This window comes from Cavia porcellus, unplaced genomic scaffold (genome assembly GCF_034190915.1).
Source record: "Cavia porcellus strain 051 isolate PalLab524CR breed Dunkin Hartley unplaced genomic scaffold, mCavPor4.1 scaffold_26, whole genome shotgun sequence".
Lineage (NCBI taxonomy): Eukaryota > Metazoa > Chordata > Mammalia > Rodentia > Caviidae > Cavia > Cavia porcellus.
In genome coordinates, this window is record NW_026947509.1 from 42046938 (window position 1) to 42064624 (window position 17687).

The 17687-nt window shown below is 44.7% G+C and overlaps 1 protein-coding gene across 6 annotated transcripts in view; it reads right to left on the reverse strand.

The window, feature by feature from the left end:
• Raph1 (Ras association (RalGDS/AF-6) and pleckstrin homology domains 1) overlaps positions 1-17687 on the reverse strand; it is a 104267-nt gene that overhangs the window by 11347 nt on the left and 75233 nt on the right. For 5 of the 6 annotated variants that reach the window (XM_063237294.1, XM_063237293.1, XM_063237292.1 and 2 more), the window contains 7 exons: positions 17037-17102; positions 15661-15804; positions 14350-14460; positions 10432-10530; positions 9726-9846; positions 8133-8281; positions 176-6862 (listed from right to left, as the gene is read on the reverse strand). In XM_063237294.1, the coding sequence (XP_063093364.1) occupies positions 5108-6862; positions 8133-8281; positions 9726-9846; positions 10432-10530; positions 14350-14460; positions 15661-15804; positions 17037-17102 (2445 nt within the window). In that variant the 3' untranslated portion in view covers positions 176-5107. Of the gene's footprint in view, positions 1-175; positions 6863-8132; positions 8282-9725; positions 9847-10431; positions 10531-14349; positions 14461-15660; positions 15805-17036; positions 17103-17687 lie in introns of those variants that run through there. The other variant, XM_063237295.1, reaches the window with a different exon arrangement.

Consider the following 17687-nt stretch of genomic DNA (forward strand, 5'->3'; position numbering starts at 1 on the left):
TTCTTGGTCCTAGTGTGGTAAGTGGTGATTGTAAACACAGAGAGGCACATTTGTGTTGGGCTCCTGTGTCACGACACACACGACAGTGATTCCAAAGCTTCCAGGCACAAATATCCCTGTTTGTACTTGACTCAAGGTTTAAAAAAAAAAACAAAAAAAAAAACTTTAAAAGCCATTATCTTTTAAAATGTGTTTAATGGCCAAAGCTCCCCAGTCTGTTACAGATAACTCTTAAAGCTAACATTGAACACATCAAACCATAGTTTATTAGTCTTTACACTTAATTTGTTCCTACGGAATAGCATTTTTGGTACCCCAGGTTCTTAGTGGTGCCCATCCACAAAATGTCCCTGTTCAAATGCGTTTTAAGGTTTGAGATTGGGTAGGTTGACATAACAAAATGCAACTGGAAAAACAAATTTATACTGAATGTATGACTGCTGTCCTAACCCATTACAATAGTTTACTGACAATAAGTTGGAAAATAACTTAATCCAGCAGAACAAGAACACCATCAGTAGTACTGAATATATTTCTCTCTCATATATATATATATATATATATATGTGATATATGTATTATATATATAGTTTTGCGAAATCTGGGAGCAAGGCACATAATGAAATGAGCATACATTTAAGCAGAACAAGTAGCAACAAAGCTAAAAGAACACTTTCATCTTCACAGAGCTGTGCATAATCCTCTGAATAATGTCCTCTATCCAGTACTTTATAATGCAGTTCCTTGTCATCTTTCCCATGCTTTAAAAAGTACATTTTCTGCACTGTATATCAAATGACAAAGTTCCCGCAGCCAGAAGTCAGTCAGCCTTGAGTGCCACCCCCTCGGGAAGGGGAGGAAGCAATCCCAGTTAAGTAAAATGTGCAAATTTCCTTTAAAATAGTAAACAATTAACAACACTGAGCAACTAGTATTTTACTTAAATATGTATCTCTATAAGAAGAGTTCACTAGTAGCTGATCATAAAATTCAGCAAAATTCATTTGAAACATTCCAGTTAATGCTTGTTTTCTAGGAGGGATTATTTACAAATAGAAAAGTTTTAGGAGGTGGGAATCATGATGAAAAGCGGCAGTTTTTGGTATTAGGTAGACCATACAGACAATGAACAGTGGACAGTTTTTGAAGTTTCCCCTTGGGAGAGTGCAGGCAGGTTGAAAACCTCAGCAGTCAAGTGCTTGGTGTTAACAGCCAGCCACGCCCCCCCCTCCCCCCAACTCGCTGTCAGGACAGAATTGCCACCCTGACTTGATTCATTTCTCTTAACATCTTTGGTAGGAGATAGCCAGACTTACTTAGGTAGATGAAGTCCATCTTTTTGTAGGATCATCACTTTTCTATTTCTGCCAACACAGCTTTCATTAGCACCTCAGAAAATGCTATTCTGCTGAGTTAAAGGCACAGGGGCTTACAGCAAATACCTCTCTCTCCTAAACGGTTCATTACTTCAAATAAAGAGCAAACCAATTTGAGAGGTTCCCCTGCCTTCAACTGTTTCTCAAGGATGTTGCTTCTGCTTATTTTTATCGAGCAAGTTTATTTCCAGGCTATATTTGATTTCTATTATATAGTTCTAAGGTCTCAATAAGAACTGAGCACTATTTTTTGTGGGTTGAAGTACTAAGGGTATGAAAATGGTCTTAACATCTGGAAAGGAAATGAGCTATTTGATTCTGTTGTACTTGCATTTTCTTTTTGGATCAAATCTCCCCTTAGTGAGAGATTACACTCCTCCAGGGTCAGAGGTATCCTTTATACAAATGAAGATGTATAGAAAAAAATCAACACCAGCCTGTGTTTGCAATCTAAAAGCATTTTTAAAACAATGTCTCAGCAAGTGTGTAAGTTATATCTACTTTGTTAAGAGCAAGTCATTATACCACTGAAAGAGTGATACTGGTTTATTTGGTCTAACCTTTATTAAATTCTGTAGCATTACATCAGCTGAAATTTTTGAAGGTCTATGAAAAAAGTCTGGTAATGATGCATGGAAATAGGAATGAACTATTTTTAATTGTTTAAAAATTACCTTGTGTTTGTAACAAACTGATTTAGCTGAAAAAGGTGATTGGGTTCTAACTTTCAAATCAAACCCAAGCCACACCATTGCCTGAGACACTGTGTAGCAATGTTTACCATCCAGCATCCTTTAGGTAAGTGTCTTACCAGCAGTATTCTCCCAACATAGCAGTTTCTGAAACTTGAACGCACAGTTCCTATAATCTTGATCTCAGAACTGTCACCATCAGAATTATGGTCTCTACTTTGTTAATCTTTCTTGATAAATTCTTCATTGACTTTAGTGACAAGGTCCCATGAAGGGACCCAAGGGTGGGTCCCAGTCCTCTTGAGACATACTGCCAGTGGTAGAAGCACCTTGATTTTGGGGGACTGAAACACTGTCATCGCTGCATTACTGTTTAAAATCTTGTGAAAAGTTCCCTGCAACTTAGAAGTCCTAAAAACCCAGTTTATAGCTGACTGGGCATCTAAAATCCTGAAGGATAATTTTCCTTTCCAAGTGAGAATTTGACTATATAAGGAAAAAGTATATTCAAATCTTTTGAGTAGTGAAGGCCAACTTGCTGAAATTCAACACAGAACTCTGTATTTAACTGTCTCTAGTAAAGGCAGTCATTAGCTAAGAACAAGATCTGCTGCGATGCAGCTGTGATGCTGTCCCCAGGAGTGAAGGTGGTCGGTGCCTGCGGCACCAATGGGTGCTGGGCAGAGAAGCAGCCAGCACAAGCAGGAGCAATACAAGTGCTGTCTGAGGGACACACCAGAGACGGAGCCACAAAAATACAGTCTCGGCAGGAAAAGAAAAAGCTCCACACCTACATTCCAACCAAAACCCACAGAGAAACCCCACGGGGAAGTAAAGCCCTAGAAGTACAATCAGAGTCACTTTGGTTCCTTTGATGCACTTATTGCACACATAAGATTAGAACAAAACTCGCTGTTTACATTTTTGGAGGAACATAAGAGGAGCTGCCTCTTGTCAAGATGGGGTCAGCCTCCGGCCTGCTCCACTTGGCACGCCAGTGACCACACGGCTGGCTGCTGCTTCAGGAAAGCACAGCTCAGGTGGCTGCAGCTCAGCATGGCGAGCATGAGGATGGATGCCAACGAGGCCACCTTGGTAGCAAAGCCTGCTCTAGGACACAGAGGTGAAGGTAGAGATGTATTACGTTTCCTCATCAAGAAACATAGTCTGCTTTCATGAAAAAAAAAAAACAAAACTCAAAAACCTTAATGGAGAGTATTTAGGTAGCCTGATTTATGAGTAACTTTACCCTGCAAAAATGCCCCAAAAGCAACAAGTAGAAGCCTGTGGAAAGGCTTCTGCCCCGGAGCGGGTGCAGCCACGCAGTCTACTTTCAGGGTACCCACACCGCTGTGCGAGCGTGGGTGACACAACTAGGGTGAAGGGCATTTCCTAAGCATCAAAGAAAACTGCGTGCTTTTAAAAGACGCAGGTTACAACAAGATGCAAAGTTGTGTCTTACTGCTTCCCCCTGGCATGACTAGACTGAACAGCTCCTGGCGATACCCTGGGAAGCACAGCTTCCTCTTACCAGAGGCAGCTCTTTCTTAGAGAGTGGATTACAGTGATGCCTTGCACACCGTACAACTTTAATTTATTCTTGTTTACCGTCTGTCGCCTATTCACTGATGTCACTTTCTGCGGTGGGGAAGCTTACACTGGTAATCTTCATGACAGGAACAGACTTTCACTTCAAGAGGTGTCATTTCTCATTGCTGGGTGGCCAAGTTTTATTCTTGTTTGAGTGCAGCTCTAAGGTTGCTTTTATTTGTGACGGTTTATCCAGGTAAACTGATGAGACAGTACGGTACATACTTGTCTCACGTACAAAGGAAAATCAATAGAAAAAAATACATAGCGTGTGAAGCTTAGAGAAGCACAGGGTGTTCTTGTTCTGCCAAACTGCATGTGCACGCTTTGGAAGGTCAGATTGGCCGGGCACCTAGACCTGTGTCCCCAGCCGGCAGCGCGCTAGGCAGCACACAATCACCGGGGACCTCAGACTCCCTCAGCGCTAGTCCCATGCCTGGTGGGTTCTCTGAATTCTGCATTATGGCTCATCTACTGCCTGGTTCATGACATCCATACAGGACCCGGTTGTGTTCGTTCTTCCTCTTTCAGAGAGCAATACACAAAGAAGACATATTTCAGAAGGTGGTTTTTTTTTTTTTTTTTTGTTAATGCACTGTATTGGGCAGAGAAGTGTATTATTATATACCGTTTACAGATTTCAGCATCCACCTAAAGTATACACCAGAGAGAAGGTTAGCTGGTGACCCGGGCGGACCGGGACAGTGCAGACTGCCTTAGACATTCTCAAAATAAACCTAAAACAACCACAACGCCAAGTTGACGAGACAGTGCTCGCAGCAGCCAGGGGGGCTGAGGGTCGGGGTCACATAGGTTTCCCTCTGAGGAGCACTGCTGGGGCGGGGCGGGGCGGGGCAGGCACACCAAGGGTTCTCACATGGGGCCTGAGGACATTCCCTTCCTGAATGCTGTGCCCTCTACCAAGCTCACATTGCTCTCCTGATTTAAAGGGCCCCGCAGTGGAGTCCTGAGGCATCTCTCAAGCAGCTCCAACTCGGCCAACTTGGGAAAACCAAACACAAAAGCTATGCCAAACACTTTCTCAAACGGAAACGTGTTACACACTTAACTGTGTACTATACGACATGCACGAGGAGACTGCACAGACACTTACAAAATACCTTCTTAGTAAGCAGAAGGTTTTGGTCCAATCTACATGACAGACAAATCCTAAGACAGTAAACAGCCCCGTCCATGCCTCTTCCACCCCAAATACGCAAAACCCATGTTCAGATTTGTAGAGGGAAGGAATAAATACAACTACTCTGTTCTCTACATACATACTTACAAATACACTTATGCACACACGTGTACACATACACGCACACACACGGCCGGAAACTACCTGAATATCATCATACCAGGAGGCTCTGACCACCTGAAATCACAGGTGACCAGATGAGCTGATTGTAAAACCGATTACAGAGAGCGCAGACATCGCTTCAGGTGCTACCAGTCCCTCGAAAGCTTGGTGCTCTGGTCTCTCTTGGGGGGAGCGGGAGGCGGCCCCCTCCGCAAGGTTGCATAGCCTGATATGTGACTGCCCCCGTAGACAGCCTTCTGCGGGTCGGCGAGCAGTTCAGGGGGCGGCGGGGGAAGGGCCATGTCATCCATGGTGGCAGTAGGCTCGGCCCGGGACACGCGTGTGGAGGTCAGCGAGCCGTGCCGGGTGATGGACTTCCGCTGTAGGGTCCGGTTGAGATCAGCCAGGAATCCAGGCTGGACACTAAGGCTGGACTTGGGAGATGTGGGCACTTGTGGCACGACTGCAGCCAGCGTTGGCGGCTCCGGGGGCTCTACCTGGGTGAGGCGGGTGCTGTCGTTGCGCTTGGGTCGCGTGGGCGGAGGGGCCTTCTTCACGGACGTCTTACACCACAGCTGCGGCTGGGGATTCACCACGGCCACTTTGGGGGAGGCGGTTCCGCTTCCAGAAAACACCGGCGGGATCTCCACGGGGGGCAGGGGCAGCTCGGTCTCGGGGGGCGGGGGCGGGAAGTCAGAATCTGATGGTGGTGAGGGGAACTCCAGCCCTGAGTCCTTCCCGCGCCCGCCTGGCACGGCGGCTCTGGCAGGCGCCTCTGCCCCTGGCGCGCTGGGGAAGGCAACCCCGACCCCGACCGCGGAGAGCTGCAGCTTCCCGGGCTTGGGAGGCGCGGGTGGCGGCGGCGGCGGCGGGGCCTCATCGGCGGGCGGCGCGAACCTGCTCACCAGGCTGTCCACCGAGGGCCTCGCGGGCTCTGGCTGCTCGCTGCCCACGCCCCCCACCCTGATGCTGGAGTTGCGCTGCGGTGCGGGCGGCGGCTTCTTTCCCCCGGGGCTAGCCAGCTTCCCGGGCTTCTTGCCCGGAGACCCGCCTTTATCGGAGGCCGGGGCCACGGGGGGCGGCGGTGGAAACACCAGGCTGTTTTCTGGCGGCGGCGGCGGGAAGTCGGGCGACGGGACAGGGGCGGCACCGGGCTGCCACTTGGGCTTTGCCTTCACGGCTGGGGGGGACTGCGGCGGGGGGTGCACCGGGCCGGGCTTCGGGGGCGGCGCGTCCCCGGGAGCGGGCGGCGGGCACTGGCTGGCCAGCTGTTTCACAGCAGCAGACGCCAGCGGAGAGGGCGGCGGCTTCCCGCCGAAGCTCTGCTGCTTGGGCAGCGTGGGCGGGGGCCCCGGTGCCGTGGGGAACGGCGGCGGCTTCTTGACCGGAGGCGGCGGGGGCACGGGCTGCGAGTGGGGGGCCTTGGGCAGCGGGGGCGGCGGCGGCGGCGGGCTGAACTGCGGCAGGGCCGGGGCGCAGGGCGCCGGCTTCAGCTGGGCCATCGCCGAGCCGGGGGTTGGGGGTGGCGGAGGCGGTGGCGGGGGCGGCATGTCGCCGGTAGGGGGCACCAGGAGCTGAGGCTTGCTGGCTTGCGAGGCCGCGGGCGGCTGCGGCGCCCCCGGGGGCGGCGGCTTAAACAGGGAGCCCGAGTGCTGCGCCGCGTGCTGCAGCCGCGCGATGGTGCTGTACTTGACGAAGGTGGGCGCGGCGGCGGCGCCCGAGGACGGCGTAGCCTGGCTGGGCAGCGGCGGCGGTGGCGGTGGCGGCGGAGGCGGGGGTGGGGGTGGCGGGGGCAGCGGGGGCGAGGGCTGGGAGGCCACACAGGGGGCGCTGGGCCGCATCTGCGGGGACAGAGGGGTCACCAGCGAGGCGTAGGGCCGACACAGGGACTCCGTCCTGGCCTGGAGTGGGCGAGAAGAACACAGGGAGGGAGCCCAGTTAGCGGGAAGGCTGGGGGCAGCTGGGCACGCGCTCCTGGGGCGAGGGCGCAGGACCACGCCACGCCCACCCAAGAGGATGTGCGGGAGCTAAGGTAAGAGGCGAGGGCGGCTCGGCCCGGCCCACGGACTTCCAAGGGAGCAGCCTCGGGCGCCCCCACCGGTCCCCACTCACGACGCCTGGCAGAGAGCAGGGGTGGCAGGCGGCAGGCTCCGAGCCCCGCCGTGCCAGCGTCGTGGGCAGCGCCCGACCCGGCGGGCCTGCACCTGAGCCACTGAGCTGGCCGGCCCCCGCTCCTCCTCGGACATCCGCTCCCCAGGGCGCACGCGAGGCGCAGGAATGAGCACACCCCAGGAGCAAGGGGAAGTACCCCGAAGCGCGCCCACCTCCCGGGCGCGCGCGGTTCCGCTGGCCAGGCGGCTCTCCGGACCTCGCCGCTCGCCCACGCTCCTCCACCACCCCCAGGGCTGCCGCTGCCTGCAGGCCACTTAGCGAAGAAAAGTTCCAAGAAGCAAGAGCACCGCCAGCTGGGCGCTCGTCTGTGAACGGCTGGAGCCAGAGGCTCGTGATTCCTGGGCAAACACCAGGCCGGCTTCCGCTGTGCGGCGCCCACCTGACACCTAGCCTGTCTTTCAGCTGCGTCCAAGACCTATTTTCTCGGCTTGTCGTCCTGAAATAATGACGCTCACTCTTCAATGTCTGAAAAATCTGCGCAAGCCTCAGCAACACAATTTTCAAGGGACTGATTTGAATTCGGCCTTCTATCATAAAGCATAATGAGAAAATTCACCAGCGTCCGGAGAAATGCCAAAAATCGAAAAAGCCAGGAAAGAGTCTGATTAAATTCAATTAATAACAAATAACTGCAAGCAATTTCTCTGGAATATGCACAGCTGCAGGGCACGGGTGTCAAACGGTACACTCCCTCCACTTGTTAAAAGTGGGAAGGAGAAGAATGTTTTGTCTCAAACATCTGAACCACTGTGACACAGGAGTTAAATAAACTGCAAGCTTTGTTTGGTGTAGACTATTAGAGTGAAACAGCAAACAGCCATTTCCCAGAAGTCAGATGGGCAGGTCTCTCTTGGGCTCTTCATTATGCTTGGCAAGCGGGACACCTGGGTGCCGGGTGAGAGCCCTAGGCGGAGCCAGCAGCCAGCAGCAGCCAGCAGCAGCCAGCAGGGTTAGGGTAACCCTCAGTCTTTCCCGGCGGGTCATCCAGCCCGCTCTTACCTTGCTGCTCTCCTCCAGCTGCGTGCCGCGCTTCCAGGCCTCTGAGAAGATGGAGCTCACAGCGCTCTGCGAGCGGACATGGCCCGCGCCTGCCGGCGGGGTGTCGGACACTCCGCTGTCGGACTGGTTAGAATGGTTGGACTGAGACTCTGTACAGACAGTGGAAAGCAGATTCAGTCAGCTGTTATTCTGACAGGATAAACACGTACTTTATGTCCTTCACAGGACCAAAAGCTATGTAGAATGGCAGTTAATTTTACTCAGCTCATTATAAATATCGTATTTTTCATTAGAAAACTTTCCTTATCTCAGGAAATAGGGGGAAAATTCTTTTGAGACAGGGTCTCATTGTCTTGAATCTGCAGCAAACCTCCTGTCTCAGCCTCCCGAGTGCTAGGATTATAGGCATGTGCCACCACTCCTGCCAGTAAATCTTTTGACTCTGTAAGTAGTTCAATACGAGACAAAATTATAGTAAAAGAGCTCTGTTTTGATGAGTTTGTGTTTCTTCCTTCTGATTTGATGCTTTTTCCTTGATTGGACTGAGACCATAGATTTGGGAAGAAGAGCGCAGGACAAGGAAGCCCAGCCCTCACATTCTCTGAGGGACACCTGCCATCAGCCGACTTCCTAGTGACCACACTGACTGTGACGGCTGGGTTGAAGTTCTCTGTGTTGGGCTCTCAGCTGGCCTCGGCCTCTTCTACTCTTTGAGGAGCGGAGGAGAGACCAGGTCCACCCCCTGGGACAAATCTGTCTAAGTAAACCATTTGAAAATCTTCTGTATAAACAGATTAGTCTCTTCCTTGTTTGTTCAGTGATTTACTCATGTTAGTATGGACTCAAGGATGTTTATTTTATGATTTGGAATATACCCTATACTACAGTGTTATCTTTTGTTGTCTGATTCTTCTGGCTTTGGCAGTGGGACTTAGGTTGACTCCTCAAGTCCTTTAGCATACTTGGGTAGTCTTACTGTTACTGGGGTATCACTGCTTCTAAAGTCAGTAAACAAAACTAGGAAATATATGGGTACCTACGTATACACATTCTAAATTTTAAAAAATGATTTAGGGAGGAAATCATAGTTTTTTAATCAGTGAGCAACAAAAAAAGTTCTGCTTTTAGGGGTCTTGAACCTCACAGAGGGAACATTTTTGAAAGTGAAGAAGCAATTACTTTACAACATAAACTTGTTTAAACTTGCTTTAAGGATGTGGGAATCTCTTAAGCCCTATTTGAGTATCACTGGCTTCCAGTACTGCAACTGTGAAATAGTTCCTAGCATTTCCACTACACCACAATGTCAGGAAACCTGTGGGGAAGGAGGGTGGCCTTCTCACAGACTCTGAGAACAGTGATTCTGCCAAGCAATTTTTTAACCCACACATTTCAGCAGTATGTAATGGGTTTTGAATAAACGTCTAAAAGTCTTAGCATTGGAAGTTACATATACTGATTTGAGAATTAGTCCATGATATTGTTCACTCTTAACAGTCTGGCTCTGATTTTTATGAGTCAAGTTTGAAACGAGCAGGTCTACTGTTGGTCTCTGCAAGGCACTAAAAAAGCACTCGGAGGCATCTGAACTACCTGGGATGCTGGAAGAGCTGGATCCTGATTTAATACTGGAGCTGGATAAGGATGTCCAGTCATAGGCAGATTCTGTCCTCTTCATAGCTTCTTGATAGTTTGCGTAGAGCTGCTTCCCATACTAAACGGAGGCAGTAAACGGTGACAATGAACTGTACTTGTCATCAGAAGGATGAGGTAGCAAAGGGGAATGCATCTGTTTACTGATTTGTAGTTGTATTAATACCTATAATGCTCCCAAGTCGTCAAATACTAGCAAATTATAATCTTTCCTCGATTATATAAGAGCAGCAAGAGGTTAACAGTTGGGTTTTACTATTTTCATTATAAATATAAGTATTTTTTCACCTCAAATTCTTGATCTAGGGCCTTATCTTTAGCACTATTAAAGATACTGCTCCAAATCTGGTTGCTAAATGAAGATTACTTAAATAAAAAATTACTTTGCTTAGGCTAACCTGTGCTATGAGAGTCACATAATACATTCTCCAAAGACAAAATAAATCACTGTAATACAAGCTTTTACCAACTGTGTCCATGAATATCAACTGTTTGTCACTACCAAGAAAAAAGGACAGCATTTTAAAAAAATCACACTTAAGGCCTGAAAAATAAAATACTAGCAAAATCACCAACACAAGACAATGAGAGTAACTGCCATGAAATCCGAGTGGCATTATTAAACAGCCATCCTATCCAGATGCACCTTCGCAATTCGGATTCCATTGACCCACTGATGCAAGGTCCTCATGTCGTCACAGCAGAGGTATTTGATGTACTGGGATTTCTTCTGGATCTGTGGGTGCTGCAAGAGTAAAGGCAAAATCCAAATAAATACGGAGAGAAGTAAGCTTTATCAAAGTTTAAATTTATCCTGGTAAATTATTAGAATGGCCAAGTAGTAAAAGTGTTTCTTCGATTATCATAAGGCCAAATAAAACAGCCCATGTACAGTGGGAACAGTTACATTTTAGATCAGTCTGTCCAAGTTAAAATAAACCTTCACACCGTGGTGAATCCTCAAATATCCTTCGTTTGAAAGAAACAAAATCCATTAAGGTTAACTCAGCAGAATTCTTAATCTGTAGGATTGGGAACAGGGAAGTGAACTGTTTCACTTTGAATCCCCTGAAACCCTGGGTTTAGGAGACTCTAAACAAGAGGAGGGCTTTTGTGAGGCTTCATGCAACTCTGGAGTCCTCACTGGCCCAGGGACACAAAGTGCACAACCTAGGTCCAGGACAGGAGCCAATGGCCCCAACTGGTGCTGTGCAGGAGTGCGGTGTGTGCCACAGCAGCCTGAAGCTTCTCAAGGGCTCAGAGCACCTGTCAGAGACACCTGGGCAGGCTGGGCTGCTGGGAAGGACCTGACCTCAGCTACAGAGGCAAGCGTCAGCCAGCTTGACTGCACTGGACCTCAACCACTAGTGTTTAGGGAGGAAGAGCCCAAGCCACACTGAGCTTGGATGCAATGAGGCATGTTTATTACTGGTCTTTTCAGTTGTGCTGAAAATGAAGTCATAGCTCTATTTTGCCAAAAAAAAAAAATACTTAAAATTTATGTTCCATTACATGATGGAAAGCAGCTTTAAAAAAATGTATACAAACTTCCTACATTTATTTGTGGTAGAAGCCATAAGAACAATAAAACAAATTCACAGCTACAAAGTTGTTAAAAGATCAACCCCTGGTTTGCAGAGAAAGAAAAGAATATCTCCCTCAGCGTTATTTTTGTTGTTGTTGTGGGTTTTTCTGTTTTGTTTTGGTACTGGGGACTAACTCAAGACCTCAGGATTACTAGGTAGGCGCTTATGCTGCTGAGCTCAATCCCTGGCCCCCTTCAGTGTTCTGTTCCCAGTGCATACAATGTTTTACAGAGCTCAGGAGGCTCCCTTAAAACAACACTACTCAAAGCACCTTTCTTCCTGAAGGCTGTAGCCAGAGTTTTAAATGGTAAACCCTTAGTCAATAAAAGGAGAGCAAAACAATACCCGATGGTGTTCTCTCTTGACAGTACAGACTTGGACTACATGACATCATATTCCAAGAAATGTCATGGTAACCTTTAAAGCATAAAAAAAGGCATGTGGAAGGGTTATGGTTTTGCACATAAGGATAAAGAGGAATTTCACTTCATCTATTTACTCAGCAAGGATTTACTGAGAACTACTTGCAAGGTGCTGCAACTAGCTTTTCTGATATAGTGCTAAGGGGCTGTGGATTTAGCTCAGCGGCACAAGTGTCTGCCTTGCAAGCACGCAGCCGTGAGTTCAATCCCCAGTACTGATTAAAAAATACAGTGATAAGCAAAACAGAGCAGGTCCTGACTGTAAGAAGCCACAGTGTACACAGAAGATGACGCCAACAACTGAAGAAGAGCTGGCTTATTCCTGCCAGCGAGGCATGGGGAGACCTCCCCAAGAGGCCCTGACTGCCAGTGGGGGCCACCACGGGGCACTCTTGGCCTTTCTCACCACCTTCTTCCTCCACGGCCATTAATGGCCACTCTTGACCACGTGGCTGTGTGAACAAGTAAAAAATACACTACCCTGGCATTTAAGTTTAAGTCACTTAAAAACAGCAGACCCAAAAGGATCACTTAGGGTCTTCATGCTGTTTCTTGAGAACAGATGACGAAATTTCTAGGAGAAAGGTGCCCTGTCCATATTAGTGATACACTATACTTTTCTATTCAAGGATAAGAGGTCAGACCAAGAATTCTGTGCAGACCTTTCCAAGACAGTGCTGTCTTCTAGGGTTCCTTATGCAATGTGCTGCTGCACACCCTCTACTCTTGCTGTAATGCAGCCTGCAGCAACGGACTCCACTACTTCAGTCCACTTTTGTCAATTTAATTCCCTCACCAAGATAGGCCTGAGAAGATGGGAGTGGAGTTTTCCTACCTCTTCAATATTTACCTCATTAGAAATCAAGACAGAAAAACATTAAGATACAAAAGTACATAAAATGCATTACACTAGTCAACAGTGACAAAAACATAATCATCTTATATGATCTTGTAGAAAACTCCACAGTACATTTGTGACAGAATCAAAGTACAAAGGCAAATAACATCTTAGTATTAGAAGAATACTTTTGACACTATGGCCTTAATTCTCAGGGGACCTTGGCCTCATTTTGAAAACTGCTGGGTTAAGTTATTTTGCTCTGACTATAAAAATTATTTGTTCCTAAGTATCTTGAATGATACAGTGGTGGTCACTAAGAAAGTATTATTTAATAGAAGGTTGTCAAGCGGCTGCGGTGTGGCAGACTGTGGCCCTTAGATCTGTGCCATGTTGGAACTTAGAACCCTGGGAAACCAAACAAGCAGCATCCCTCCCTGGTAAGCTGCTGTGGTGTGGCAGACTGTGGCCCTTCCAGGGGGAAAACCACTAGTGTATCCTGAGATCCGCGCCATGTTGGAACTTAGGACCCTGGGAAATCAAGCAACCTGCCTGCCTCCCTGCTAAGCAATAGTGAACCTACTGGTGCATGGCCTAGAGTCAAACATCTCAGGTCCCCTACCCTTCTTCCTCTGTCCCCCCATAGCAAATGGGAACCAGAAATCAGAGCATCTCTTGGGATGTTGATCATAGCAAATAAGGGGGATTTCCTTCTACCATCTCTTTGAAGGCAAACATTTTTATTACTGTTTTGCTTTATTCTGATTAATGGTACGGCTCTATTCAATATTCTGTTTTGCTAAGTTCTATAATGTTCTGTATTTCATTTGATTTTGCTATATCTGATTGAAAGAACAACTATTATAAGATAATGAAATATAATGTGATACCTATTACTGTTACCCCAGTAACCTGCTGTGAAGTTCTGTATCAGTTTTACTACATGGTCTCAGTTGGCTTTATTCTGTCTTGTTCTGTTGTATTTTACTATTTTCAATATAAAAAAATAAACAAATAGGCATTAATCAAGCAAGAAAAAAAAAAAAAAGGTTGTCATTACATCCAGTTTTGTCAAATCCAAGGCCCCTCACCCCCCAACAATGCTACTCTCCAGAACCAAATGACAATTCTCTGAGAGAAGCGGGAGAAAACATGATGTGACGATAAAAACAGGAAGATTAAAGGGTCACTAAAATGGAGCCAAGAAAACAATTTCTGTGGCACTTAGGCACAGCGCCCTCTGATGGTTCTCATTAGCATATACAGGAAAATAAGCAACATATTCAATGTGTTCCACATTCATCCCTGATCTATGTTTTCCTACAATAAGCTGACTACTAAATACAAATCTCAAATATATAATCAAATACTGTACATACGATGGCTCAAAGTATATAATCAGCGTCCACTTTTTATCTGCATGATTCTAAGGCTAACTGGCAAAAGGTCAGCAGTGGCATAGGACATGGTTTTTCCTTCATTTTAAAGATCTTCTTTTATTTTTATTCTTTGGTTGTGCTGGGTTTCTAACCCCATAACTTATATATGCTAGGCAGATGCTATAGAACTGAGTTACACCTCCAGCTCTATCATTCTTTTTTCAAGACATAGAAAATAGCAAAAATAGTACACTTGCTGGAGATCCAAACTATTGCAAATGCCCAATAACCTATGTCTAACATCAGTTAAAACTTTCAAAAAAAGAGGTAAGTGATTACCTTTAGCACCAGACAATAGTCTGTAGGTGCTTTGTATTTGTTTCGATAGTCTTGGCCATAGTAAACATTGACATGATCCAGCTGGAGAAAGCACACCAGATCCCGAGAGACCTAACATAAAAACACCAAAAAGGTCAGGTTAACAATAGTGTACAAAGTAGCAAATATCACTGTTACAATTTTCAGTTGAAAATCTGAATTTTAGTGAACAGAAATTATTGCTATTTTGAAGACAATGAGGTTGTTTACAAATACTTCTTTAATCCATAATATAACCTTCTCCCAAACCAGTTCATTTTGTTACTGTTACGGTTTGTGTCCAGGTATCCCCTCAAAGCCTCCTTTCATCATAGGTGGGGATTTTTCAGAGATGGATTAAGGGTGCTGGGATGAAGGGTGTATGATTACTACTCAGTCCATTGATTGGTTTGGCATTTGCTCTAAGACTATAAAAGGGGCAGAAGGAAGATGCTAAGGTGCTTTGGTTGCTTGCTCTGCTACCTTCTGCCCACCATGAACTGTTTCACCTCAATGATGTCCTTCTGCCATGTCTTGAAGCCAGCCAATTATGGTCTGAAATCTTTACAAACTGTGAGCCAAATAAACCCTTCCTCCTCTAACTTTGGGCATTGGGTATTTTATCTCAGTAATGAGAAAAACAACTAAAACACTTACTGTCTTGCTATTCATAACAAACCTTTAGAAATGCCAACATTTAATCATAGTACTTTAAGTACAGCAGGACATGTATTAAATACATATGTGTAAAGAAAGCTCTCTGGAATGAACCAGAAATTATCAAGTAGTTCAGTGCCAGGAAACATATCTCAAATACTATGATCCTTCACTGGAGGTTTCCTCACTAGTTAAAGAGGAACAAAACTTTGCTTATAGGATTATTATAATACTAGATGATACTATAAAATCTTTAAAATAGTTTTGCCCTCAAATTAGTACACAGCTATAGTTAAACCAAACAAAAGCCTATCACTCAAAATTAAAATGGCTGTAAACCCAGAAAACTAGTCTTCCCCAAACAAAAACTACTATGGCAAGAATCCCAAGAGTAAATAAGTAAATAAAATAAATAATAATCATAATAAATAAAATTATGATTTCAAATGTAGCAAAAGAAATGAGATGGGCCCAACTAATAATCAGAAATGTGAAAATTTTTTGAGTTGCCTTGTCTTTAGATAAGACTATAAACAAAGTAATCTTTCTATACTAGATAAAGTAATGACACAATCACTACAAATTAAAAGCAATTATTATAAGAGAAGCCCAAAACCTTACCAAAGGGGGACCCACCTTTGCTTTCCCTTTAGGGACATAGTAGATACCAGATGCTCGTAAGAGAAAGTACCGCTTCTTCCAGGACTTCTTGCCGTCATCTTTCAACCAAAGGACTCCTTCAATTTCTGGTACAGTTACAGAGCTTCCACAAAAGCATTCCTACAATAACACAATGAGTTGCAAAAACTTTTGCTCCTTGGATCCTTCGAAAAAAGTTGTGCCTACCTATGTGAGATACATTACATTAAAGCATGGTAGTTTTCTTGGAAAACCATGCTATTCATTTTCATCTAAATCTGAACTTTCTAAACACAATATGAATTTATTTTGGAACTACTGTAGCAATCCCTTTAATAAGCAAAAATTCTAGACCATAATGTAACACTAACTCCTGCATATGATCTTTTATCTAATGTTGAAGAAAAAGTAACTTGAATTAACTGTATATAACAGTACTTAAATGCATTTCTAAACAACACAGTTTAAATAAAATACTAAGTATAATTAAAAATGTCAGGGTTAACATAAGCATTCAATTTTATTTTTCTCCAAATTTATGATGAATTAATTAGCTGCCAAACTAAAAAGGAATAGTTAAAAAGTATTAAGTGATTGTTCATTAACAATTGGATTGATATGGTCTAAGAGCAACAGAGTATTTGTTTTCAAAACACTGAATAGTATGTTGAAAGGAATTTAAGCAACTTCAAAATTACGAATTTAAGCAACTTTAAAATACAAATATAATGTTAAAAATAATGTATTTATAAAAGTAAGTCCCAAATATTACTGTAGGGTATTTTCAACCTAACTTAATTTCTTTGCCTCAAAGTGTTCAAACGTTAGGAAGTATAAAGATATTTTTTCTTAATGGTAACTAGTCTCACTACAAAAAGTTAAATACCTAACTTTATATTCTAATTGCCTTGTTGGTAAGAGTTTATTCCAGTTTTCAATGTACCAACATCTTTTAATTTGTTAAAGCTAAGCAAAAGATGAAGATTAGGTTGTATTACAAAACTTTTTTGAGTTATTTATGGCTAAGGCCTGAGCTATTTTGTAAACATGAGCTATTTTGTAAAAATTATATTTAGAGAAGCTGGTGAAAACAAGAAACATTTTTCATCAACCAGCCCTTCTTCCTACATGGCAACTCCTAAAAAATTACTATTTCTTTTAGTCCACTGGTTGGCAAAAGAAGTTTTTCAAACGTTCTTCATTGGCCTAACCTGTTCACACAGTTGTACTCTCTCTCCCTCATGGCATCAGAGAATATAGGCTTCTTGAGTTACAATTGTCACTGTAAATATGGAGCACACCATACGGCATTTTAAAAGGTACTTAATGCTTCACTTATAAAATGTGCATAAAAAGGAGTGGGGGAGGCATACCTCTAGCAGTACTTCTTTGTTTCTATCTGCCATTTCAGCTGTTTCTTTTTTCCCCAGAAGGTAATTCTGGAAAAACAATGAAAGGAAAGTTAAAGGAACAATCTATCCTATCATTCCCTTGGCATAAGTACACACATGATTTCTTCTATAGAAATAACAACTCTAGGGGGCTGGGGATTTAGCTCAGCAGCATAAATGCCTGCTTTGCAAGTGTGTGGTCGTGAGTTCGATCCGGCACCAAAAAAAAGAAAAAGACAAAAAAAAAAAAAAAAAAAGAAAAGAAATAACAACTCTAGGTCCATTTTTGCCAGTGTAGAGAGAGGAAAGCAATTCTCCCAGCACTCAGGCTTCATCATTAAATTACTTAACACTTGTCTCTTCCTTGCCTACACATTTGTCATGAATTAGTCCATAAACTGCCTTTTCTTGAATCCTGAGGTGACCTCACATACAACAGCTGACAGTATGCAGAAAACTTAACATTCTGGCTTTAAGAAGAAATCCCTGGTTCTGTAAAACTGTAACAACTTCATTTTATTAGTTTAATTAAAATGAATTATAATTATTAGTATAATTATTCTTCACAGCTGCCTACTAAAAGATCTATTGATATCCCCACATATGAATTCTTCACTAAAATATCTAAACAAG